At 42.6% G+C, this 25,989-nt stretch overlaps 1 protein-coding gene across 2 annotated transcripts in view; it reads right to left on the bottom strand.

Moving 5' to 3' along the window:
- Nucleotides 1–25,989, bottom strand: part of prrc2b (proline-rich coiled-coil 2B) — a 28,995-nt gene extending 3,006 nt beyond the window's left edge. Inside the window, exons 1-30 of one of the 2 annotated variants that reach the window (XM_061800648.1) lie at nt 25,736–25,989; nt 22,342–22,520; nt 21,357–21,534; nt 21,173–21,275; nt 19,319–19,382; nt 19,066–19,209; nt 17,109–17,437; nt 16,910–17,034; nt 16,675–16,838; nt 13,687–13,774; nt 13,398–13,533; nt 12,428–12,767; nt 12,169–12,353; nt 10,352–10,550; nt 10,075–10,276; nt 8,000–9,982; nt 7,737–7,891; nt 7,530–7,645; nt 7,310–7,451; nt 7,153–7,229; nt 6,792–7,079; nt 6,618–6,704; nt 4,300–4,492; nt 4,123–4,220; nt 3,919–4,043; nt 3,459–3,699; nt 3,196–3,363; nt 1,845–1,924; nt 1,679–1,763; nt 1,307–1,516 (exon numbers count right to left, since the gene is read on the bottom strand). In XM_061800648.1, coding sequence (XP_061656632.1) covers nt 1,307–1,516; nt 1,679–1,763; nt 1,845–1,924; nt 3,196–3,363; nt 3,459–3,699; nt 3,919–4,043; nt 4,123–4,220; nt 4,300–4,492; nt 6,618–6,704; nt 6,792–7,079; nt 7,153–7,229; nt 7,310–7,451; nt 7,530–7,645; nt 7,737–7,891; nt 8,000–9,982; nt 10,075–10,276; nt 10,352–10,550; nt 12,169–12,353; nt 12,428–12,767; nt 13,398–13,533; nt 13,687–13,774; nt 16,675–16,838; nt 16,910–17,034; nt 17,109–17,437; nt 19,066–19,209; nt 19,319–19,382; nt 21,173–21,275; nt 21,357–21,534; nt 22,342–22,456 — 6,420 coding nt within the window. In that variant the 5' untranslated portion in view covers nt 22,457–22,520; nt 25,736–25,989. Of the gene's footprint in view, nt 1–1,282; nt 1,517–1,678; nt 1,764–1,844; nt 1,925–3,195; nt 3,364–3,458; nt 3,700–3,918; nt 4,044–4,122; nt 4,221–4,299; nt 4,493–6,617; nt 6,705–6,791; nt 7,080–7,152; nt 7,230–7,309; nt 7,452–7,529; nt 7,646–7,736; nt 7,892–7,999; nt 9,983–10,074; nt 10,277–10,351; nt 10,551–12,168; nt 12,354–12,427; nt 12,768–13,397; nt 13,534–13,686; nt 13,775–16,674; nt 16,839–16,909; nt 17,035–17,108; nt 17,438–19,065; nt 19,210–19,318; nt 19,383–21,172; nt 21,276–21,356; nt 21,535–22,341; nt 22,521–25,735 lie in introns of both variants that reach the window. The other variant, XM_061800649.1, reaches the window with a different exon arrangement.

Raw genomic sequence — 25,989 nt, 5'->3', positions numbered from 1 at the left:
CATTAAATCTCTATTTTTGGCACAGTACATCGGTCAAAGTTCTTGTAAAACCACAGGATTCAAACAACATTTAACACCAATCAAGTACCACAGAACGACTATTTTGAACTGAATGAGTATGAGTTTTTCCGAGTACAAAAAATTGATTTGGAGAATTTTGTCTGCCTCTGTGATGATCTATTTAGCCCATTTACTGCCCCCCCGGTCTGATATTGGTATATACAGTAGCTGCCCGTTGTAGGCAGGAACGAGTTAATTATGAAGCTCAACGGCGCGGATGCATTAGGAAAACACACTTGCATCATCAATCCGAGGAAAGGAGGCGGAAGCGAAGAGCATGTATTTGATTCAAGGAGCCGGAACATGGAACAATGGGGGTAACGCACTGCTGTAGTTTGCAAAGAGCATTTAAACAACAAAGAAGAAGATGCAGACCATAATTATGTGAAAAGATAAAGGAAAAACCCAAAAGTGACTGAGCAGAAAGGCAAAGAACAGTCACGCGTTAGACCTTGCAAATGACAACAGTGCATGTTTCAAGCACATCAATCTCACAATATCTCCATCTAACATGCACAGAAAAACATCAACGTACTTTCGTTGCCCAGCTATAGTTATGCAGATGGCCAAGTTTTCTGTTAATTCTGACTACTGTGGAACTTTTGGCCAGTTTATTACTATAGTGAGAACTACAGCATGTGCGCAACTATAGCGTGACCTCTTACAGGGTTCTTATAATGTAACTAATAGGGCACTTAACAGTTTTTGTCAGGTACTGGAGGTGGAAAAAATGATTGTGACTTATGTGTTTGGTACTAGCATGTCTTACTTGAGCCTTTTGAAAGATGTACATTATCAACTGGAAAAATACACCAATGGAATTCTCTGAGCCAATCAAAATCAAGAGTTCACCAAGACCATTGTAAAATACTGTGTGCTTTCACACAAACATTGTAGCTGCGCTTCCAAATTCATTCCCAAAACGCAATGTATTGTTCCTTTTTTTTTTTTTAATTCCCAATGTATTGTTGGTTGTTTATTTTCAATTACTGTACAGGATGAGGTCCTCATCACCCATATGCAGTGGGGGGAAAGTGCATACTTCAAACCCTACCTGAAGAGTATTCACACATTTTTTTAAACTTCTACAGTTTGCACATACTTATTACAAACATGTTGAATCAATTGACCATAAATATTGTTATATACACCGACAGCAGCTTTCACACAACAACAGCATAGACAACAAATGCAAAGATAAAAAATGATGAAATGAAATTACCTATATTTACAGTGGGTGGCTCACCTTCATGCCATCCTCGGGCCCCTTGATAGGGGGCTCGGGGGCCGAGGGTGGGGTAGAGTGGGAGAGGTCTCGGCTGGGATTGGGATAAGGGGGGGAGCGGATTATGACTGGTTTGTTGACCTGCATCACTGGTCTCTGGATAGGGCTGGGGAAAGGGCCACTGGTGGTGGGACGCATGTGCATCACCAAGCCACCCGGAGCTGGTGAGACCTGATAGTCATTGGGGGGTAGTTAGTGAAAGGGTCAGGGGTGGGAAACAGGAAGGAATAGAAAGAGTTAATCATCCATCATCTTGTCCAAACAATAATAACCAATTATGATGAATTCTACTGGGTTTTCAATAGGGAATTATGAACTGTGACGTATTTGGACCTGTTGTGTATAATGATGGGTGGGCAATGGTCCAACTGGGCCTCCGGGGCCAGAGGGCTTCCCACTTGGGCTAGCAGATCCAGGCCTGAAGAGAGGAAAGCAACAATGCCAGATCACACACATTATTTTTAATTGTCATTAATGACAACAGTTCACCTGCACTCACCTGTAGGAGCCCCCAGGCATCCCCGGTGAATGACTGGGCTTGTCAGAGAACTGGAAACCTTTCATTTCCATCTGGGAGCCCTAAGGATCGACCGCATAAACAGGACAAAACATCACACGAGGAAATAAGATTTACTGCAAAAGAACCTCCCAAGTCCAATGCCGCCAAAACATGTACAATTAGGGCTTTTCTGAAAGAAAAAAAACAAAACCTTAAAAGCCCAAATTCATTTGGGATTTCAAATAGTGATCATGGTGTAATGACATTTGCCTCTGAGTATCTAAAATCACAGTCCCCAACCTCTATGTGCACCACAGACAGTTTTCAAGAAAACAATTTGGCCAACAGGTATAAAACGTAAAACAAATAAAATACAGTAAAGCCTCGGTTCTCAAACGTCCCCCGTTTTCGAACGAAACTGGCGAAATTATTTTTTTTGCTTCCGTTTTGGAACGAAAATCGGTACTCAAACACCCCCAACAAAACCCAGAAATAACATTGCGCGCGGTCGGACCAGCTGACCCACGACGCGCTCTGTTGTGAATTCCCACGCAGCTGAAAAAAAAAAAAACAGAAATAATGCGCGCGGCCCAAGCACCTGACCCACCCACGCGTTTTGTTACTCTTAATTCGAACGCCGCCCGAAAAAAAACCTGTAAATGACAAAACGCGCGCAGCGCAACCAGCGCACTTTTATTATTCTTTTTCTACTATGCAGTTTATTATCAGGAAAAGCAAAAAAAAAAAAAAAAAAAAAGCTTTAAAAGGGCAAATTTTTTAGGCTTGGAATGCATTATTTCTTTTTCCATTCATCGTAACGGGAAACATCGATTCAGTTTTTGAACAAATAACTTAAACTGTTTTCTGGAAAAGATTGTGGTCGAGACCCGAGGCATCGCTGTATACAACTCAGCATTAAGATGAAAGTAGTTATTCCCATTAGTGGGAGCCCTGTACTTTTTCTCTTCAACAAAACTAGTCTCAACATAATTTTTATTTTCCTGAAGAAAATATATATATCAAATACTCCATAGGCTTATCTTGCTTGGGTTTTGTGTCAATTCTAAGGACTTCAGTATTTCGTTCCCAAACCTGTGGGTACATTACATGGAGTGGGTTTTGGTCAACAACAAGAGCTTATAGGATCACAGATATTGTCTTACAATACAGATCTGCCTCGTCACTTTGCCCTGTTCCCCTTTTTGAAGAAGCTCTCAAAATAAGATGGTTGATTTAGTCATTTTTGTTCACTTGTAGGTTTACCTTTGTTGAGTTTCTTTGAAAGTGGAAAAACAGATGCACCTGATTTTTTTTTTTAGTGTTACATTTTAAGTGGCACAGCAACACACACCTCTCTGGTACCAGGCATAACGGGCGGTTGCGAGCCAGGAGGCATCATCCGTCGCGGCCCTCCCACTGACAGATTCTGGCTTTGCTGCAGCTGAATTGACTGAGGGAGGATGAGGTGTTGCTGGGCAGAGCCATAGCGCAGCTGAGATGCAGGCAAGGGCATGGTCACCTAGTGAGAAGAAGAATAGACCTTTAGACAAATGTTGAATTAATTGTTACTAAAAGTGTAAACACCCCGACCATTTCATTAAAAAAAAAAAAAACCTGGATGAGTTGAGAGTCCATCAGCTGTGAAGATCCGATGCTGGGCCCCTGGTTCAGTTGGCTGTCGTAGACTAGCTGCTGGCTGCCGTTCATGGGCTGATAGTGTGAGGCTGACGAGGACTTAACCATGTCTGAGGGCTGCATGCCGGGGAACGGTGAGTAGGGCCCCTTCAGCGGCGCTCCGCCAGACAGGACCATGGGGCTGGGTTGCGACAGGTTGGGGTGCATATAAACCTGCGACCTGAACAAAGCCGGGTGACGTAATGAGTAAGATGACACACATACAGGCACACACACACACACACACACACACACACACACACACACACCACACACACACACACACACACACACACACACACACACACACAGGCACACACACACACACACACACCACACACACACACACACACACACGCACACGCGCGCCGACAGACAAAGACAAGATATCACTTGATACCTATAGGGGGGAATAGAGTTGAACATCTCCTGGGACTGAGACACAGGCAGACCTCCTCGAAGACCCAACTGAGCCTGAGCCTGAAGAGACGTGTGCAATGAGATGGGAATCTGCTGGGCTGCTGCCTGTGAGGATGCACACATCAAACATCAGGACCTTTCAGAGACAATACACTTAAGTCAGTGATCATCTGCGTCTTAATACTTGTTGGTATGTCTGCTGCTGAGTCATCGTGGGTGGAACCAAACGAGGCTGGCTAGGAAAGACGTGACCATCCAAATACAATGGGGGAATATGATTACCTAAAGAAAAGTGAAAAAGTTATGATTTTTCAAGAAGCGCGGAAGCATTAAACTGTAAGACTATGTCTCCTTGCTATACCTTGCAAGGACATGGAAGGTGCTACAGAGGCCACAGGCATGGGAGGCATGGAGACCCCTCCAAAAGTGCTATAGCTGACGCCACTAGACGAGCCCACACTGCATGGAGGTGGCACTCCTGGGACTCCGCCACCGGGAGAGCCTTGCTCAGGAAGGGACTGGGAGTTTTCCCACGCTTTACGAGCAGACTCCATCTAAAAATGGAAAAGCATTGCACGTTCTTACTAAAATGAGACAGGAGAGGGCAGCAATTGTTGTTGCTTAGTACCTTGTTACAGAAAGGAAAGTAACAACAACTACCGGAAATGACCAAAATGCGCTGAGGAAACTCCAACCGGTGGCGTCCTAGCTAATACTAGCTGCAGCGGCACCTCTGACGAGGAGAACTGCAGCACATGCTTAAAATTGCGCGCGCAGGTTCCGCTGGAGTATAAAGGCAAACTACGCAAAATAGCCGGAGTGACGTCAGCAAGGTCGTCGCAGGTGCGAATATAAAGCTTTTATTTAATACTGTAGACCTCACTCCCACACATGCACATATATACAGTGGAAGCCCGAAGTTTACATATACTGCGCAAAAACATTTCATTTTTTGGTCTCACTGTCTGAAGTCAAATCAGACTAAACCAGAAATTGTGACTTAATGAACGGCACATCTGGGGATGTATTTAAAGTCACACGTCAAATGCTCTGCCTCCATGTTTGAAATAATGGGAAAAGAAATCTGACGGGAAATCAGAGAAAGAATTGTGGAGCTCCGCAAGTCTGTCTCATCCTTGGGTGCAACTTCCAGATGCTTGAAGGTGCCATATATATCTGTTCAAACAAATATACAGAAGCATAAACATCACAGGAATGTCCAACTATCACACTGCTCAGGAAGGGGACGGGTTCTGTCTCTCAGAGATGAACATATGTTGGTCTAAAAAGTGCGAATCAACCCCAGAACAAAAGCTAAAGACCTTGTGAAGCTGCTGGATGAAGCTGGTAAGAAAATGTCATTATCCATAGAGAAATGAGTCCTGCACTCACCGAGAATGAAGCCATTACTCAGAATGAAACATAAAAAAACACATTACAGTTGGCAAAAATACACCAGAACAAAGAACTTCTGGAGATATGTAAAGTGCAGTTTGGCCATAATAACCAATGTTACATCTGGAGGAAAAGGGGGAGCTTGTTGACCTGACAATACCATACCAAGGAGGAGGGAGCATGATGTTGTGCGGCCTTTTTGCTACAGCAGGAACTGAAGCTCTTCGTAAAATAGACCGCATCATGAAGAAAGAACATTACATGGAGATATTACAGCAACATCTGAAGATATCTGACAGGAAGATAAAATTTGGACGCAAATGGGTCTTCCAAATAGACAATGACCGGAAGCATACTTCCAAAATTGTTAAAAAATGCCTTGAGGAGAATAGTCATTGTCTTTGAGTGGCCATCACAAAGCCCAGATTTGAATCCCATTGAAATTTTTATGGGCAGATCTGAAAATGTGTGAGAGCAAGGAAACTGACAAGCCTGACTTTGTTACGCCAGTTCTGTCAGGAGGAATGGGCCAGGATTTTCGCAGAGTACCCTCAGACACTTGTGGTTATCCAAAAAAGTCATGCAGTTCAAAGGAAATGCTACTCGACACTAAATAAATGTATATAAACTTTTGTACTTGAAGAAAATATAAAATTATCTCGGAAATTCTCATTATTGTGGCATTTAGCAAAATTAAATAATTTGGGTGAGCCTGACTAACATGAAACAGGAGCTTTTTAATCTCATTTGACTTCAGTGAGACAAAAAAATGATGTTTTTGCACAGTGTACTTCTGGCTTCAAATGTACATCTATATACACATGCATAAACATAAGGCCTTATTATTATTATTTTAAAGCATTAACAGTCTTTGTGCATCCTCATTAACCAGCAAATATTTCAACTTTTTGTGACATACATCCAATAATTGATACATTGAGTTCATGGCTGTTAAGGTGTAATCTTAGAACATCTGATCAATTATAATATACTTTGTACTACTACAAGTTTTGCAAGTATTCCACTTGTTTAAAATAATTGTGTTTAATTAGTTCAAACTAAAATTATTTGACAATATTTCCTTCTTCATTTGCCTAAACCCTCCTCTGTTTGGGTGCAGGATAATGATCCATTTTAGTCTTAATCCTCTGGGGTCACATTTTCCATGTTTTTCACATGCTTGATTCAAAGGTTTTGCCACTTACAGATAAGCATCTATGGCCATGTCACAAAGTGACTACACACTGAGCAAATACTAGCCTGTATAGATTAGAATTGTCATACCTTGAGGGTGAGGTCAGTACTTGGAAAGGAGAGGGTGTTGAGGTTAATGCCGGGCTGCAGGTGATTGGAACGGAGGATGGGAATAGTCTGAAAGAAACAGTATGTTGACAATTAGCTGGAAAGTCACTCGTGAGGCATTCGATTATTAACTATTCACTCAAATTCATCACTCACATTGGTGTTGAGGGGGTCCTGCAGCTTGTTGACAGGATTGGACACAGGCACTGGGGTGGAACCTGGAGGCAGGCTAAAGTCGGAATCTTTGGCGCTGACGCCAAACTCAATGGGGGGCACAGGGAGCACGGTGTCCACATGGAGGTCCACTCCATTGACAGGCGTGATGGGGCCACCTTCCAAGCGATCCACTGCCTCAGAGCCCTTACGGTGCTTCAGGGAGCGCTCATTTCCAATGGGTCCTGGTTTGTGCTGCTCTTTGCTCTGCTCTGGACTTGCGTCTGAGTCCTTGCACAAGAAAAGAGGCTTAGCACTTCTCTGAGTAATTACAATATTTGAATAAGTGGTCATCTTGTGCTACCTCAGAGTTGGGCTCACTGCCAGTATAAGACACCTGTTTAGTCCATGAGTCTCCCCCTGAGGACTGCACTGACAGAGCTGGGAAATAAATGCCCTTATCAGATTACCTACAGGTAAGAATACTCTGATTCCATATTGGTGCTGTCAAACTAACTTACCAGAGCCGTTGGTTTCCCAAATTTCTGTTCCCAAATTACTTGAGGAAAGCGTATCCTCTGGTTGTTCAATGTTCAGGTTACCCTGCTTCTTGGCAAAACGTGGCGGTATCTTGGATCCAACTGACCTGTTCTTCACTGGCACCTAACACAGAAATTAAACAGGAAAAGCTTGAAAACCAACTTAAGATCATTTTTGTAAAAAAATAAAAAATAAACTTACAGCAACTCCTTGATCCTTCCTCCTCCTATCGTCTTCCTGTGGACGTCTTTGTTTTTTGGACAATGTATCCTGGTAACCATCTGGATTCGAAACAGGTCCACCGCCATCTTCGTCAACTAAAATGGCGTTTTTTTTTTCCTTTTAACTCCAAATGCCCTTCAATATGGTAGACATTGTAATTTCAGCCTTGTAGGGTTCAACACTTACTTGGGTAGGCACTGAGCTCATACTGGGTAAGTGCCTCCCCGATGTCAGGTTTAATGGGTCCTGGCTTGTCAAAATTCTTTCCTGTGGACTCATTCCGCTCCCGCTCCTCCGACTGATCAATACTGTAGATGGGACCAGATTCATCTGTGCTCCTACTGGGAAACAAAATGGGTGAGGGGGGAGACCACAAATTGGGGTAAAGTCTAGGAAGAAAATGGTTGAAGGTGCCAAAAACTGGAAGATATCAGTGTCTGGTTTCTCACCTCTTACAAGAGGTCCCTCCATTCTGCCAGGTGTCGTTCCTGTTTGAGGGAACAGATTGTGGGTTGTCAGGTGCACGTGTCATCTTACTTGTCTCCAGCACTGAAGGCTCTCCTTTCCTGTTCTGGCGTTCAATCAGTGGCCTCTGACTTGAAAAGCTTCGCTTGGAAAGCTCCCTCTTCTCGTTGGAGCCCGCTTCACCATGGCACGAGTCTGTGAGAACGTCGGTATGTCCCTGCGTGGGTGCACCAGCCCTTCCCCCGCGCTTGTCCCTCCAGTCGCTGAAGTCACTGTTTTCTGATCCAGTCTCCCATTCCTCCGTTTGTGGGTGCTGGCCCCTGCGTCCACCGGTGTAGGGCCCGCTGGGCCAGTTTTCTTCCCCACTGGCTTTGGGGCGACCAGGCCACCGGTTTCCCAAGTCACCATTTATGTATTCGTCGCTTGTCCACTGGTTGGAACCAGGCTCACGTTCTTGCTGCAGGCGGCGGAAGCGTGGGGGCTTGTCTTGACGTGGAGGACGCCGCCTCCTCAGCGCCTGCCTGTCAGGGTTGTCAGGGTCAAAGTAGTATTCCCCCTCACGTTCTTCTGAACCATTTTCCACGAAAGAGCCAGTAAATTTCGTATGGTACTTAAGAGACTCACGCTCAACATGGGGCTTACGGGAAAAAGCCATGTCAGCTCCGGGAGGATAACCATTTTCTTGCATGGAACCACTACTGCTACCAAACTGAGGACCACGACCCCTCCATGTGGACATCTCTCTAGAGCCTCCAAAGCTTCTAGTATAGTTTCCAGTGTTCAGTCTGGGAGGGAGCATACGACCTCCAAAGCCTCTACTAACCTTGGATTTTTCTCTGAAATCAGCAGCAGCCTGGTCTTCCGTGTACACCTTGTTGGATCTCCAAGACTCCTGATCGGCTTTCCGAGGCTCTCCAGACTCGGAGTAGCCTTCTCCATTTTCAGAGCCTTTCTGTCGCCGTCTCTTGGGTAGCTCCTCATACTCTGAGGTTTCACTTAGGGTCTCACTGACATTGCGTCTTCGTGGCTTGCCTCTCTGGAACTCATCCACCTTCAACTCTCTCAGTAGGGCTCGGCCTCTGCCTGTACGTTGAACCTGACCAGTGCTGTTGTTGTAGCCGCCTCGGACGCCACGGCCTCCCCCCCGTGAATTGAAATCCCTAAAACCTCGACTGCGGCCTCTTCCAGATCCCCTTATCGTACCAAAGGCCTGTTCTTCATCGATGAAGATCCAGTTGTTGCGGCGGGGTGCCTGAGGCTCTGTGTTTTCCTGAACATCTCTTGGTGGATGAAATTTATTTGTGCCCCAGACGCTTTCTCTCGGGGATTCCTCACTTTGGTTTATTACTGGAGGCCGCTCCACTTTATTGGGAGCTGGGGATTGACGCTGCCTCTCTTCTTGCGGTTTCTCCACCACGGCCGACCCTGAGTGTCTATTGCTGACAGGCTGGTTATCTTTTTTTAAATCATAGACATTGGTCAGGACTTCCTTCTCCAGTCGGTAAGGGACTGGCTTCTCTTCAGGCTCGGGTTTGGGCTTCTCATTCTCCTTATCTTCCACTTTCAGAGCCTTGAGAACAGGTTTCTTAATTGGTCCAGTTCTGCGTGTCAAAGTGCGCCCTGTGGTCTCTGATGGCTGGCTGACACTTGTACTGGAATCGGACCACTGGCTTTGAGTATTAATTCCTTCATCACGTTTCCAGTTGTCTTTAGAACTATCAAAGCTCTCATTCAGAGAGTCAGGACTATCCTTCAGATGGCGGTCTCTGGAGTCTTGTTTTGGGTATTCTTTATCAACATGATGCTGGCTGTGAATTTGAGCGCCAGTCAGCAGCCCCTGGTTATGGTGGTCTCTGTCTAAGGCTCGACTCTGAAATGCGTGATGGTGCAGGTCATCTTGAGCGTGGGTCCCGGAATCACAGATTCTCTCCTCATATGTGTCCTGTTGGGAGGAGGCCATATCCCCTCTGTAGACAGAAGAGAAAGAATATCTTTGGGATATTTTGGCAATCGCAGATAAGTAATAATTCACACATACCAAGAAAAAAAAGAAACAGACCTGTCATCAAGATGATTGTTGTCCTGGTTTTCATGCTGCCGCTGGTAGGGTGGAGTGAAGCTGCGCATAGGGTAACTATCTTGACTCCATACCGGGTATGGCTCAGTGGAAGGGGGTCTTCGCTCCTGGTGCAGGTTGGGGTGACCTTCGTCAGAACTGGGACTGTTCAGGCGGTCTTGGTGCATCAGGGGTTTCATCATTCCTGGGGGAGAAAAAAAAAGTCTTTGAGAAAGAGAGAAAACATGGCACAAGATAATTTTCAAGAATCAGTAGCTACCAGAAGAGTGGACAGGTCCAGGATAGTAGTCGACAGGAGATCGTCCTTGGCTGACACGGGGATCCATGAAAGGCGGCATCATCATCCAGCGGGGATCAAAGCCTAGGACATGCGGTGGATAGTAGCCCCGTTGTGTGGGGTTTGAGGCAGATGACGCTTGATGGCCCGACTGCCAATGCTGCATCTTGTAGACCTGTTCCTGCAAAAGGGACACAACAAATGATGTGTGTGTGTGTTGGGGGGGAAGAAATACTAGTGGTACTAGATTACACCAGTACATGTTTTTTTTGTTTTTAAATATTTCATTAAGTCACAACTATTAGCTTTCTTTAAAGGCCATCCCTCTCAGTAATACTGTACCTTGATTAGTTGCTGTGTGTATAATGTTGGTCTCGAACTACAAAAGCAACACTGAAACGTACTGTACAAAGTCAAATACTTCCACATTAGAAATATTACACCAGAATTAGAACTTTTGGAGGACGAGTGATTGCTTGCACCTTTAGTCCATTAGTTCCGAGATAATCTATATGGGCCAAAAGGAGACCCTGCTAGGTTTCCAGTGCTTTAGTTTTAAACAATGTGAAACAGAACATGTCTGATTGAAACCAAGAACAAAATAGCCCTGGAACATGAAATCACAGTTGATTAATTCAGTGCGCATGTTTGAAACAAGTTTCCCATGTCATATTAAGAGTTAAAAACAGTTTACATGATAACATCAAATGTAAGTAACAAGATTCAACTTTCAAAAATCCTTTCCAGGTTTATATATTTTTACAAAAAAATGTCAACATTGGTTGTCATTGTTTGTGTTAGTGGGTAGTGAAGTCAAAAAGGCGGTGTTTTAAGCAGCAGCAGCGATGGATGCTGTTCAGCCTTTGCAATTTGAGCCAGCACGTAATCAAAGACATGAGTAGAGGAAGGAATTAAACAGCAATGACACCATTCATCTGAACGTGCACTGGGTAAACAAGCTTTGCTGTTTCATCCACAGGCACATTATAGATCAGCGGTGAGCAAACATTTCGGCTCTGGGGCCACATGGACTTAAAATTTGGCAAGCGGGCCAAGCCATGGCCAGATCCTTTCGTATCAAAAATATTTTAAAAAAATCCATTGTAGTGTTTATACTTAGATTTACTCTTCATAGGAACATTTTTGTTTTGCTTATTGCCTTTATTTTGCCAGTGCATCAAAGTCTCATGTTAGCTTTTTTGTTACAATTCTCAGAACTCATCTGAGGTGTTCATCACTCAGCTGGGATTCTAATGGCCAACATGCCAGATGTGGCCTGCGGGCAATAGTATGTCCACCCTGTTATAGATTATGAATATAGCTAAGTATTGATGTAAAACAGTATCTGATGCTTTATATACTATTTATATGGCTTCAGTTGGGGCAGCAGCAGGATTAACATCTGGAAATGTATTTTTTATGTAAGGGAAAGGTGTGCATTGAGCTGTAGACTGTCACTAGGTGTGCAGCAGCTTTTAGCTCAGGAGAAGGGAGCAGTGCTTGATAATTGTTTACGATATAGGTGCGCCATACAAGTTTAAACATTTAACTATTAGAGGACCGGATTATATAGTGGCAAAGAGGAATCATTACAGATCAATCCCAGAATGCTTTGCTGCATGCAGAAAGGCAGCCACACAGAAAAACAGTTTTTATAACTTAAAAGAGTAATATATGAATTATGTAACCGTGTATTTAAAAAAATAAAAAACAAAAAAACAAAAGAGGTCAGTGTATGAATTTTCTGAAGCATTTGTCATTATAGGGTTCCCTGTGATAGACATCAAACTCAAATTTACCTGCTGCTGGTGCTGTTGGGGTTGTTTTTGAAAGCGGGGTGGAACAGGCTTTGAAGCATGGCGTCCACCGTAATCTCCAGAGGGGGAGGAGGGCTCCTGGGCATCATCTTCACTGCTGCGATAGGCAGGGAAACTGAGCTCCTCACGGAAACTAGGGCTGGGGGAGTTGTCTGAAGAGCACTCATCTACAGAACAATAATCCCATGATTATCATATACTACACTAAATATATGTCAGTGACCTGTCTTTACTTTGCTACCTTTTGTATTGTACTGGCAGTTGTCTTGGTGCAGTTTAATGTGATCCCTGTTGGGAGACAAGGGTGGCTCTTTGCCCTCTCCATCTTTGTGGCCCTCCTCTGTCCTTGGGGCTTGCCTGTCAGTCTTTCCAAATTTCTCATCCAGCTTTTTGAGTTTCTCTGCACAAGCAGCCAGTCGTTCCTCACGTGCACGCCGCTCTTCCTCCTCACGACGCCTGCGGGCCCTCTCGACTGCCTCAGACAGCTCAGGCGACACAAACTTTGCCCTTGCTGGCGGCTGAGACGGCCGCTGGTGTTCTTCTGGGTCAATTGCTGGCTCGCTGTGGCTCTTTTGCTGAGACTGGAGGCAGAAGAGTGGAATTCGTGAGCAAACCCTTCAACTAATCCCTTTTCACATACAAAACCCTGAGAATTGAAGCAGAACTGAAAAGAATGTATTTGGACACATTCTAAAGACTACTCCGCAGTCAACGGGGGATTACTGCTGTGACTGTCACACAGTGACACGACACGACGCAACTGCATAATTCATGAAGTCGTCCTCAGAGTACAAAAGATGACAATAACAGGATGGGAAACATGTCAGGTGTAAACCTTATCCTAGTATTGCGAAATACTGGGATAACGATTTCAGAAAGCAACACAGGAAATAACACTGCCATTTAAAAGGCAGTAAAAAAAGCTTTACACTCGGGCACTGTTTCACTACTGATAAAACCTCAAAGTGCGAAATATCCTGGTTAACTTTGTCCCTCCGCCAACGAAACGGAAAAGAGGAGGCAGACAAAAAAGGGACTACAGATCAGAACAAGGGTGTCGTTTGCAAAATCTCCCATCCCTCTCAACCAAAAGAGAGCTATGAGTACTGGCTAGCAATAAAGTGCTCATATGTAAGAATATAGTGACTTCATAAAAAAATAACCCTAAGAGGCAATGAAGTGTGGAAAACAGGTCTAATGTGTGTAGTTACTTGGGTGTCTGCGGAGAGATATCTGGTGTTGGTCTTCCTCGGAGGCTCCTGGTGGTAAGAATAACTCTCTTCAGGGCCCTCACCCGAGCTGAAAGATGACGGGCAGATGCGTCGATTCTCCCTTTCCCACTCGGGCCTAGAAAATCCAAAATCCTGACTTGTCAGTAAGCATAAAATTGTCATTTGAAGGAAATACAGGCAACTAATGTTCATCCTGATTTACTGAATTATCTTAGTTATACAAGTAGTGATGAGGTTAAATGAGGGGAAAAGGAAGACTACTTCTAACCAGATCTTGTTTTTATCACTGGCTGAGTGCTCGTCCTCATCATCACTGAACTTCAGCTTCTCACTGTAATCAACTTCTTCATGGAGACCTGAAATAATCATGACAGCAACAATAGAGAAGAAGCTGTGATAGTGTAAATATTTTGGGAAAGTATCTGTATTATACAGTGCCCTACATAATTATTGGCACCCCTGGTTAAGATGTGTTTTTTACCATCTAATATTTTTTTTCCTAAATAATATGGGATCTTAATGGAGAAAAAAAGAGAAAAATCCAACCTTCAATACAAATGCATTTATTCAGTCGGGAAAAACAATACCACATAAAGAAATAATTATTTGACATCAAATAATGTGTGTCACAATTATTAGCACCCGTGGTGTTAATACTTTGTACAAGCCCCTTTTGCCAACAAAACAGCACCTAATCTTCTCCTATAATGTTTCACAAGATGGGAAAAGACAGAAAGAGGGATCTTCAGGCATTCCTCTTTGCAGAATCTCTCTAAATCATCCAGAGACCTGGGTCCTCTCCTGTTCAGCTCACCCCACAGGTTTTCAATGGGGTTGAGGTCTGGGGACTGAGATGGCCAAGGGAGGAGCTTGATTTTCTGTCCGGTGAACCATTTCTGTGTAGATTTGGCCATATGTTTAGGGTCAATGTCTTGCTGAAAGATCCAGTGACGACCCATCTTCATCTTTCGGGCAGAGGGCAACAGATTTTGATTTAAAATGACCTGGTATTTCAAAGCATTCATGATGGGATCCACCCTAACAAGGTTCCCAGGGCCTTTGGAAGCAAAACAGCCCCACAGCATCACTGACCCACCCCCATATTTCACAGTGGGTACGAGGTGCTTTTCAGCATGCGGATCTTTCGTGGCACGCCAGACCCACTGAGAGTGTTTGTTGCCAAAAATCTCAATCTTGGTCTCATCTGACTAAAGCATATAGTCCCAGTTGAAGCTACAATACCGCTTGGCGAACTCCAGACGATTGCGTTTATGATTTTGAGTGAGGAAAGGTTTTCTCCGTGCATCCCTTCCAAACAGCTTGTTGGCGTGTAGACAGCACCTGATGGTTGATTTGGAGACTTTGTGACCCCAGGATGCTACGACTTGTAATTCTGTAATAGTGAGCTTTGGAGATTTTTTGATTTCTCTGACCATCCTCCTCACTGTGCATGGTGGCAAAATAAACTTGGGTCCTCGTCCAGGTTTGTTTACCACTGTTCCAGTTGTTTTGAACGTCTTAATTATTCCTCTCACTGTGGATAAGGGCAGCTGCAGTTGAGTGGCAATCTTCTTGTAGCCTTTGTCTGACCTGTGAAGGTCAACACACATCTGCCTCACTTGTATGCTGTGTTCCTTTGTCTTTCCCATGTTTAAGAGTGGATAAGAGAAATGGCCTCTGTGTCACATCAAATTTATACCCCAGGGATACAAGAAGTGATGAATTACTAATTAAATGTTCCTACATACTCTGGTAAACTTTGTAAACTACTGTAGAAAGGTCCTATATTATTTAGAAAAAACCCAAATTATTAGAAGCTAAAAAACACATCTTAACCAGGAGTGCCGATAATTATGGAGCACAATGTAAAAAATTATTATGGACAGGAATTTAGGAATCGAAGGGGAGAATTAAACAAACGCATAGCTAGAGCCCTAAACCCTACGGCCTATGTAACGATGTGGCTAAAATATTGCTATCTTTCACTAGCAGCTATCAGTTTAAACGTACCAAAAAAAAAAAAAAAAAAAAAAAAAACTTGTTCAAATGTAGCGCTTAAAACACAGCCGTTCCCCATAATGCACTCTGGTTTGGGCATGCACAGATGCCGCTTGCATGTAGAAGATTACTTTACCTCGAGCACGCGTAGAAGACAACAAATCTACCTCGACCATGTCGAAGAAGGCGGCGCTAGTTTTTAATGTGCTCTAGGCAAAATGCACAAACGCATTTTTTCCCCACACCCTCATCATGGAAAGCACAAGAAGAAAAGTGTATGATGCAGCTTTTAAGTTGAAAGTAATCAATCTCTCCATACAGGAGGAAACCGGGCCGCTGCACGGAAGCTCGGCATTAACAACTCGATGGTGAGGCGGGCATTGGAGACAGTGGTGTGAAGAATTGATGCAATGCCAAAAGACAACAAAGGCTTTCCGAGGTCTTAAGAGCAGACGCCCCAAATTTGAAAATGTTCTTTAGGACTGGGTGAACATCAGTGTGAATCGTGCTTTTAAACCGGCAATCTGAGGTGAATGGGAGGCTTGGCTGAGCAACGACGAGAAATCTTTCAGGAAACTGGCCACATGCAAAGGTCATCCTTTTCTGGGGTCTGCCAGTGAATCTTAAAAGCATGGAGCAGTGTGAAAGAATCAACCATCACCAAGAGATTTAAAAATGCTGGACTGCTACGTGAAGAGAATAGCACAAATTCAGTGGTAACTGTCTTGAGATGAAAATGACATTGAGAGCAACAGGGAGATTGATATGGTGTGATGTAGACAGCCTGAGGCTCTTCAACTCTGATACTGAAGACGACGACTTTAGTGGTTTCAGAGAACTGGATCAGGTTGAATAAAAACTGACTGCTCTTTTATGTTTGAATCATTTTACTGCCGTTTTATAGTCACTGTATGGAAACAAGGTTATGTAAATAAAAGTTTACAAAGGCTGTGTAAGTACATAATTTCACAACGTACATATATCTGCGGCATATAGTCTGGCGGGGCTAATGTTTGTTTAAAAAAAAAAAAAAAAACTCGCAGATGAGTGGGCGAAGTTTAGAATCCAGTGCGCTCTGTAGTCCGGAAAATACTCTAAGGTAAAAACAGATTAAAATAATATCTCAAAGCACCACTATATTATATTTTTATTCTTTTATATTTGCTCAACTGAGACAGTTCAGATTCAATTGAAAATAATCCCCCGAATGTTTGGGCAGGACATGAAGCAATTTAAGGGGGATGAATGCAATACTTACCCGCCCATCCATCCTCACAGTCATTGTCTAGGTCATCCAGATCCTTCAGGTCCTCGGGGTTAATGATGGCAGGTCGTTGTGGGCGGTCGCTGGGCCGCCTGATGGGCTGGGATGAGAGTCGAGGTGGCGCACGGACAAAACGATTCTCTCTGCGAATGTCACCACTGGTGGGAATAAAAAGACATTAACAACAAATTCACAGATGCACAACCTGTCACACAGCTGATGTACTTACTTGACAAGTTCCGGTTTCGAGTAAGTCTGTCTAAAAGTAGGTTTGCTGTCAAATCGGGCTGGTGCCGCTACAGCAGTAGTGATGTGGTCTGTACCTGAAGTTTCACGGGTCTCTTTGGAGCACATCTGTCGACACCAGGATGATGGATGTTCAAAGCAAAAACCATCATCTCTCGATAAGAAATGTTGTTGGTACTTACAAAAGCCGGCAACATGTCATGGTAGACTGCATTAGAAGTGTGGTGGAGCTGATGCTGTAGAGCAGATGGGACCGCTGTTCTACGGAGAGACTGAGCGGGACGGAGAGAGGGCTCCTTAGTGTCCGCAGTCGGCAGCTGGGCAACTGCCGCCGCTGTCACGACGACACTAGATGAGGCAGCACTGGTGACGGAAGTGGGGTGGGATGTGGGCGGAGGGGTCCCGGTCTCCCCTAGCGCATTGAGCTTGCCCTCGGGGTCCGCTGGCGGGCCGAGGGTCAAGGATGAGGGTTGGAGGTTCCTCCCGCCTCCCTCCCTCCAGCTGGTCACATCTTGACATGGCCAGAGATGCAATTCAGAGACAGCCGTGAACAAAATAAATGCCTTAGTGTAAACCACCACAAAACATCCCACTTGACATCAACTTGATGTTATCATGCATTCAGTACAACACTAGAAAAATGCTGGCTACGGGTCAGTACTGACTAAAAGGTCTGTACTGGCTGTTCAGATCAGCAAATTTCAAATGGCATGTTCGATGAATATACGAACTGTGTCACATCCTATATCAGTTTCTGTGAAGATTTATGTGGACCAACAATATTTTGCCGTGAGTGAGTTACTCATCTTGAGGAATTGCATTTCAAATAAAGGACTGTTAACCAGATTGTTAGTCAATCATTTACCGGACAATATTCCCTGAAAATGCAGCTATTGATTTTTTTTTTTTTTTTTTTTTTTTTTTTTTTTAAGTGTGAACTTGTAAAACTGCTACGTTACATTTAACCTAACTTTTATGCAGGTGCACCGGGTGCACTAGTTAAACCAGTACAAAAAGTTATTCTGGAGCCCAGTTTACAGGGAGAGAGAAATCTTTTTTCACACCCTCTTGTTGCGGCTCTTCCCTCTAAAGGAGGAAAATTGCTAGGTTGAGTTTGGCTCCCATTCCATGTCTGTGATGTTTATCCAGACCATGGAGAAAAGGCAGCTTTTACATGAAGTGTAAGAGGGGGGAAAAAAAAGAAGTCAGAGTGATGACACTCAATTTGGAGATGATACAATTTGGGCCTCATTTTGAGATAAATACAGTGGTACCGCTACTTATAAATGTCTCTAGTAATGAAAAATTCAGATTACAAAACGGCTCCTTGAAAAAAATATTGTTTTAGGGTACGAAGGAAAATTCAGGATAAGAAAGGAAAAAATAGGCGCAGGATTCGCAGCCCTCAATTTCCACCAAACGTGATCATACTTTATCTTGGTTTCTGTTTGTTTATTGTTTCCACGATGGAGCTCCTCTCCCATTGGCTGTTGCTGTAGAATCTTCCTGGCATCTAATTGGCTTGAAGGGATGTCAATCTTTACCTATGATGCTTTTTGTTTCCTTTGGACACTTGAATGTCACCGAATCACTCTTAGCACTTATTGGTAAACTGTAACTTTTTCATCAGTTTTTCATTTGCGCTTTTTGCAAGTTTATTCATCTTTATTGACCATGGGCACCAAGAAACTTTAGTGGAATTAAGTACTGTGTGTGCGCCCATTCGTACATATGTTTTCTCTAAGGTGTCAAACAGTTGACTCCTCCTCTGTCCCCCACGATGTCTTTTGATTGTCACTAACCTTTCTCTTCGCATAGTCGCCCAACACCAAAGGTAAATTAACAGAATTTTTATTATTCTTTACATTATGTACTTTCAGTGGTTATTTTTGGCGAGGGGTCAGGGGCTTGGAACAGATTAGGTTATTTACATGTAAAAAGCACTTTTACTTGCGGAAAAAAATCACATTAAGAAACGACTTAGTAGTGGAGGTACCACTGTACTGTTATAAACATACGATAGAAAGATTAAAAAAAAAATTAAAAATAAAATTTAGATGATCCACAGTGGGATACATTTTGGTATTCGTAGACAAAAGTTCATTCACTCAGAACTGTTTTCGCAATGGTGAGACATACTCTGCGGGCGGAGGCTTGGTCCGGGCCCATACGACGGATCGTAGCCGCTTCTTTCCTTGCCAGCCTTGTCCTGTTCTCCAGCGGCCTTCAGCGTGGGAAATTCCTCGTGAGAGAAGGGCTGAAGTCGGTTTAAGGCCCTTGAACCTATAAGGTTGCCACACACACACACACACACACACACACACACACACACACACACACAAACAAGCTCAGTGAACCAAAGTATAATTCTAGTCAGTGTGAGCTGACTCACCATCTTGCTCTACTGCCTTTCCATTTAGCTGGGCCCATTGCTTTGGTCCACCTGTGTTTGTGTTCTGCGGAATAGATTAAAAAAAAAAAAAAGATAACCTGAGCAGGGACATTTGAGACATACACATAAGACCACTTTTTCCACTGCTAAGGTTATAGTTGGACTCCTTGGTGAATGAGTGAGTCCACCTCTGACAGTGGCGACAGAACCTCAAAGTTGGAACGTACGTAGACTATCACTTAACCACACTTAGGTCGTAATTAAAGTTATAAAGTTCCCTCCAAAAGTATTCAAACGGCAAGGTCAATTACTGTTTTTAATTGTACAATGAAGACATTTGGGTTTGAGATCAAAAGATGAAAATGAGACAAAAGTTATTAATTCCAGATTCTATTTCAAGGTACAGTGGCACCTTGACATATGAGTTTAATGTGTCCCATGACTGAGCTTGTACCTCAAGTTTCTCTTGCACAAAGCGAATTTCCCCATTGAAAATGTAAATGCCAGTATGTGTGTGTAAACATGAGTCTGACTAGAACAGTGAATTCCGATCCTTTTGAGCCAAGGTACATACTTTACAATTGGAAAAAAAAAAAAAAAAGTCATAAAAAGTAGATACATTAATTGCTGTATGTACTTACTGCCATCTAATAGAACACCCTTAATTTGTTCTGTCTGTCACTAAACCTCACTGCGATAAATAAATGAACAAAGCTACATTATTTATTCTAAATATATATATTTGAACAATTAAGTACATATGCATACACAGTAAATGAAATTTATCCATCCATCCATTTTCTTCACCACTTATCCTCACGAGGGTCGCAGGTCCTGGAGCCTATCCCAGCTGTCAACGGGCAGGAGGCAGGGTACACCCTGAATTGGTTGCCAGCCAGTCCCAGGGCATATGGAGACAAACAGCCAATTTAGAGTGTGCAAATAATGTTGCATGTTTTTGGAATGTGGGAAGAAACCGGAGTCCCCAGAGGAAACCCACGCAGGCACGGGAGAACATGCAAACTCCACACAGGCGGGTCCGGGATTGAACCAGTGACCTCAGAACTGTGAGGCCAACGCTTTTACCAGCTAATCCACAGTGCCACCCTAAATGAAATCTATTTAAATGAAATTTAAAAGGACTCATTGCTCCATCTTGATCACATTGGTTATCATTTTTTAAAACTGTGATTGGCCCCCAAAATCCTAATCGTGTCAAGCCTACAAATAACGTTTATGCCAACAAATATTAAATGGTATTCACTTCAAGCAAATGTAATAATGCTATCAAGTGCAGTCTTTACAGATGAATGCCAAAACCAATCATATCTTTAAGCAATCAATCTAAAAGCCAACACTTGAGCAATTAGAACATTCCCATATTTTTGCTCACTTGAAAAGTGGGTGGCTTCAAACAAAAGGTCCTCCATCCAGTTGTTTAACACGTCTAGATGTAAATAGCATGAAATAAAAACGAGAAATCAGAACAGTCATCTCATATTCATATTTTGATTTAGAACCTAATGTTTTCTGTGTACAACAAAAACAAAGGAATTGACCTTGCTGTTCCAATACTTTTGAAGGGAACTGTAAATACAGTGTCTATGAAAAACAAGAATATACATACAAAATAATCTGATTAAAAAAAATGGCATTTACCAGTGTGATTTTTTTTTTTTTACTGTACCGGAAAACAAAGAAAAAAAAAACGGTTCAAGATCAAATGCAAACGTATTGAACTTAAAGATGAATACAACTGAGTTGTATTTTGGCAGTGATTCTTTTACGCACCTTTGGAAAGAGCACAGCACACTTTGACAATCACTCTGTTGGGTTAAAACGGTTTACACGCACCTCCTGGTTGGCTACTGGCGGAGGCTTCTGAAGATTGGAGACAGACTTCTGTGAAGCCTGCTGCAGCTGCGACTCCTGCAGCTGAGGTATTGATGCAACAGAACTACAAAGACAAAAACGAATGAGCAATGTCAGACGACTCGGACAGAAAACACCAACATCATTAGGAATGATCCCCTCGTACCTCTTTTGATCGGGTTGTTCCGGCTTGTTTGCCCATCCTGTGCCGTCTTTTGGGACAATAATCACGTTGGGATCGTTTCCTTTGTTTTCAGACTTCAAGCTAGGGAGGTGAGCGGGCGGGGGCATGCGCCGGGCTGTGGCCACTTTGCCAAGACTCTGCAAGCCATGTCGTGGAACTCCTGGCAGGAGGAATGTGTCAATGCGTTGAAGGTCCAAGACGAAGACATATAGCTACGGGCTATGTTCACACTTCAAATCTGTGTGTTTCAATACAAATTAAAAATAGGTGTCCGTTGTTTTTTAACAAAGCAATACTGACTGTCCAGAAGCATGTGTCTCCAAATGTGGTTTTATCATTTTTGGATTTTGTTTTAGAAAAATAAAAAATGGTGAATGATTAATGTTAGATGGCAAAATAAGATTCTTAGAATTTCCTTTCGCTTCAGATTTTATGTATTTGATACCAGTTTTTTTTCCCTAATTAAACTGCCAACCTGTTGCTTTAAACAGATACACATCTAAGCTCTGAAAAGACAGGTTTCCATTTCAGATTTTTTAGAAAAAAAGGACCATACTTAATAAAATACCAAATTGCAGCTTCTTGAAAAGCAAAAATCAAAATTATTACTAACCCACTCTGGACCAAATAAAATTTTGCAGAGAATAATCTGATACTTTCATGATACTTTGGACTTAAAATTTTCACTGATATTAAACCTGTTGCAAATTTGCAACCCCTGCCCGGAAAGAGTTAAATTGAATTTTGAATACAATCTAAAGGGGGAGACATGCTTGTTGGATGTCAATATCCTTTTAAAGTGGGAAACTTTTGCCCTTTATTCAAGAGGGGGAAAAAAGTTGGAAATAGCTGCTTTTTACATTTCTTTTCAATGTTAAAGACTGTGTGAATGAAGGCGACCCAAATGATGCTCACAAGTGTGAATACAGCCTAAAATGTTAGTTATCAATACCTCAATCAAAGGTACCTGAGTTTTTCTGAGCTTCTATTGATTTTCCCTTGTACTTGTCAAACAGGCTGAGTGAGGAGTACTTGCTTTTCCCATCCTTGGACTTGGTAATTTGCCCCAAACGATCGGACATTGCGATGAAATGTCATCGAGTATGGAAATTTGTCTTTGCGCCTCTTCTCAATGCTTTTCTTATTCTACACAAAAGAACAAGAACAGTGAAAATATTGAAGAAAAAAAAAAAACAAAAAAAAAAACAACATTTTGGCCAAAATGCTAAATACCATACGTTTCAGGTTTTTGTTCACAATTACGGGTCATTGTGTGTAAACTTTTTGGATCAACGGTACGAGTGGTATTGGTGAATACTTGGACTGGTACAGGTGTGGAAAAATTGAATATCACAAGTGCAAACATACTGATAATTGGGACAAATCTAAATGAATATTTGTCTTCCTTGCTGATGGCTGATGTTTTTGAAAGATTGCCCCGAGAGATTGCAGTAGAGTAATTTTTACCAATTCTTCTCTTATTGAGATTCTGATTATATTCAGATTGCTCTCTGCTCTTACCCATCATGTGTCTTGACTCACACCTTGGCAAAATACGTTTTTGTAGTTAATAAATTAGGACAAAAATCAATCACCTGCTATTCATTTGCAAGGAAGAGGGACATGATTGGTATTTGATTAATGATAGGTTTGAGGTGTTTTTCAGCTTTCCATGCTTTTTTGCACCTCCCTTCAAGCTTTCAATACTTTTTTTCGTCATTTCGCATTTTGACACTTAACTTATATATTTGTTTCTACTTTCTTCGTATGTAAACATTATTTGGGTTGTTCTTAACAACTGTGGAAGTTTTCAAGTCAATTCCACATTTAGTAAAATCATTAGTGAGGCGTTAAATACTTATTTCAACCTCTTTATTTGAACGTGTTGGTACCGAGCGACCTTAAAGAAACTACCAAAAGAACACACAGCCGGGTTTAGTCTAAAGATAATTATTGCCAGTCGAACCTAGCTCGTCATCACAGCGTAAAAGTTTCAAAAAGTCGGTCAGCAGAACAGAATGGTGCCCAATCTTTCAATGCCCCCTGTTGGTATGTTTTAAAGCTGTTTTTAAGTCTAAAATGATAGCGAATCATTTTGAAGATATGTACTCAGTAGAAGTACACAAATATATTCAATACATGAACAAGTCATGTTACTGGACACATTGCTCGTACTTATGATCAGATCGATGATTAGTTATCGGGTTTTTATTTTATTTTTTTTTTTAAATTTGATCCACAAAAATCCTGATCGTGTAAAGCCCATTATTAACGTTATATTGCTACTTTCGTCCTGTTTTTTTTTTACTTTTTCTTTTACCACACTGCCCCTAGGCAGCCAAGGCACATGCAGGAACAGCCAATACAATCCCCGACTTTGTAAAAAGACGTTTTTTTCCTCCTGGCTGTAACATGAAATCCGACAAACCTTTTCCTCTTTTGAGTCAATTAGGATTACCAAATTTATTTCTGAATGCCACAATAATGAGAGGATTCTTTTACACAACTATAATCGACATTACAGTCATGGCTAAAAGCATTGGCAAATTTTCCGCAGTTTATCTATTTATTTTATTATTATTTGTATCAATTTGATCTATTATTTTACTTGTTACTAACAGTTTTGGTTGTTCTTTTAAGTTGTTGAAAGTGTTTGAAAGTTTTGCTAGATTAATAAATTCAATGTTTTGAAATAAATGAATAATTTTATGAATCAGGATTTCTCTATTCATGAAAATAATCATGATAATTTTTCCCATAATGGCCCAGCCCTAGTCCAGCATCCCCTCCCTCACTGTGCAAGAGGTCAAAAGGTGAGAGGAAAGCCCAAGCACACACATATCAGATCAAACAGCCAATAGTACTCACCATAAATATATTGAAAAATTTACAGCTAATCTATATGATCAGTATCTGGACTGATCGGTAGATCACACTAAGATATGATGTGAAAATTGCCAGCATAAAACAATGATCGAACCACCCTTATTATACATGGTGTGAACGACATCATGACAAGATGGAGCATAGTTGGAACCAGTGCTAAGAAAACATTTTAATAATTTTGAAATTGGTTTATGCTCTTCAGCATTATCATTTTATGCAATTCCAAAGCCTTGATTTTGGTAGGGAAAGTACAGTTATTGCCATGAATCAAATTATACCAAAAAAATATACATATATTCCAGAAAGAGAGAGAACAGATGCTGAGGAGTACTTTAAAAAGTGTGCTTTGGTCTGATTCATAAGCACAGTTTTATTTAAAAAGTACAGAATGGGAAAAAGTATTGGGACAAAAACACCTTTTGATTGGGATTTTATGTAATGGATTTGTGCCTCTCATGGGTGTTGCCTAGACCATAAACAGAAATCAAATGTATTTCAAGTTATCAACATTTGGTGATTACACAGGGGGGGGTGAGGGGGCCTAAATTTTTAATAAATCTCGTCTTCGCATGTGATAGCATTATGACGTCAGACTGACACTAACGTGATGCCAGCTAACTCCAATCACATTTTGACGTTTAGGCCTTCATTTCTATCCTAAACTCGGCCATGTAGCGTGAACAATTAAAAGAGCAGCTTGTTAAATAAAATGGGGGGCTTGTGTTTAAAAAAACAGCTAAATTAGAGGGCCGCAGAGCAAGGTTGTTTTCCAAACAGACTAGCCAGCGCAAAGGAATCGAAGCATGACGCCGAACCGTCGCAGAAGAAAACACAATAAAAACTTTTAAGCGGGATCATTGCGCACAGCTATCCGATTCAAACAACAACCAAATGTCCGTTTGCGATGTTTGTGGTGACAAAACGGCCGCCATGTGAGGCCGAGGAACTACGAAGCTAACAGGCGATGCTAACCTGGCCGCTCAGAGAAAATGGCTATGTAAACATGCCAGCACTCGAAAAGGTTACAAGTCTCACATTTGGACTGTCAACATAAAAACACAAGCCACGGTGAGATGGTGCAATTAAGTCAACGAACTGTGATTATTTATGAGGATCGTTGGGAGGAAATCAACTGTGGGGGGGAAACGACTATCCTGTTGGATTTGTAGTTTCAAATACAAGCCGTAAAAACACAGGCCGGGGAGATTGAGGACTGTGTTCACTTGACAACAAAAAAGACGACGACATTCCCGGGGAACTGTGCGTTTGGAGACCCGGAGCGAGTCCTTCCCAAGAGGGGAACATTTCCCGAACGGGGGCGACTGGCACCCAAGCCAACCTTAAGGACAAGACGATTAAAAATGGCTGCTGCCCAAAAAAGAACAAAGCGACAATAAAACTGAAGCGGAGGAGAAGACGGGGCCAGGGAAGCGTCGCTCGGACGCCGACGACGACGACGACGACCCACAACTTACAGTTTAGTCGTCGGTGTGAGCTTTTGTCCAGCGGCAGGGGTTTAATGTCCGCCAAATGTCGTCGACTGGAAGGATGGATGGGGATTGTGAAGCCCGAGGTTTCCTAGGATTCACTAGTTCGAGACGTTGCTGGGATCGTACCCGGCCTGCGAATGAAGCAAGGAAGGAGCCAGCCAGCTAGCCAGTGGGGAGGGACGGAGGACGCGCAGGCTGGCTACGTTGTGTGCGCGTGACGTCAGCGCCATACGTCACGC

This window comes from Syngnathoides biaculeatus, chromosome 17 (assembly GCF_019802595.1).
Source record: "Syngnathoides biaculeatus isolate LvHL_M chromosome 17, ASM1980259v1, whole genome shotgun sequence".
NCBI lineage: Eukaryota > Metazoa > Chordata > Actinopteri > Syngnathiformes > Syngnathidae > Syngnathoides > Syngnathoides biaculeatus.
The sequence above is the reverse complement of the archived record's forward strand: the minus strand, read 5'-3'. Positions and strand labels throughout refer to the sequence as shown.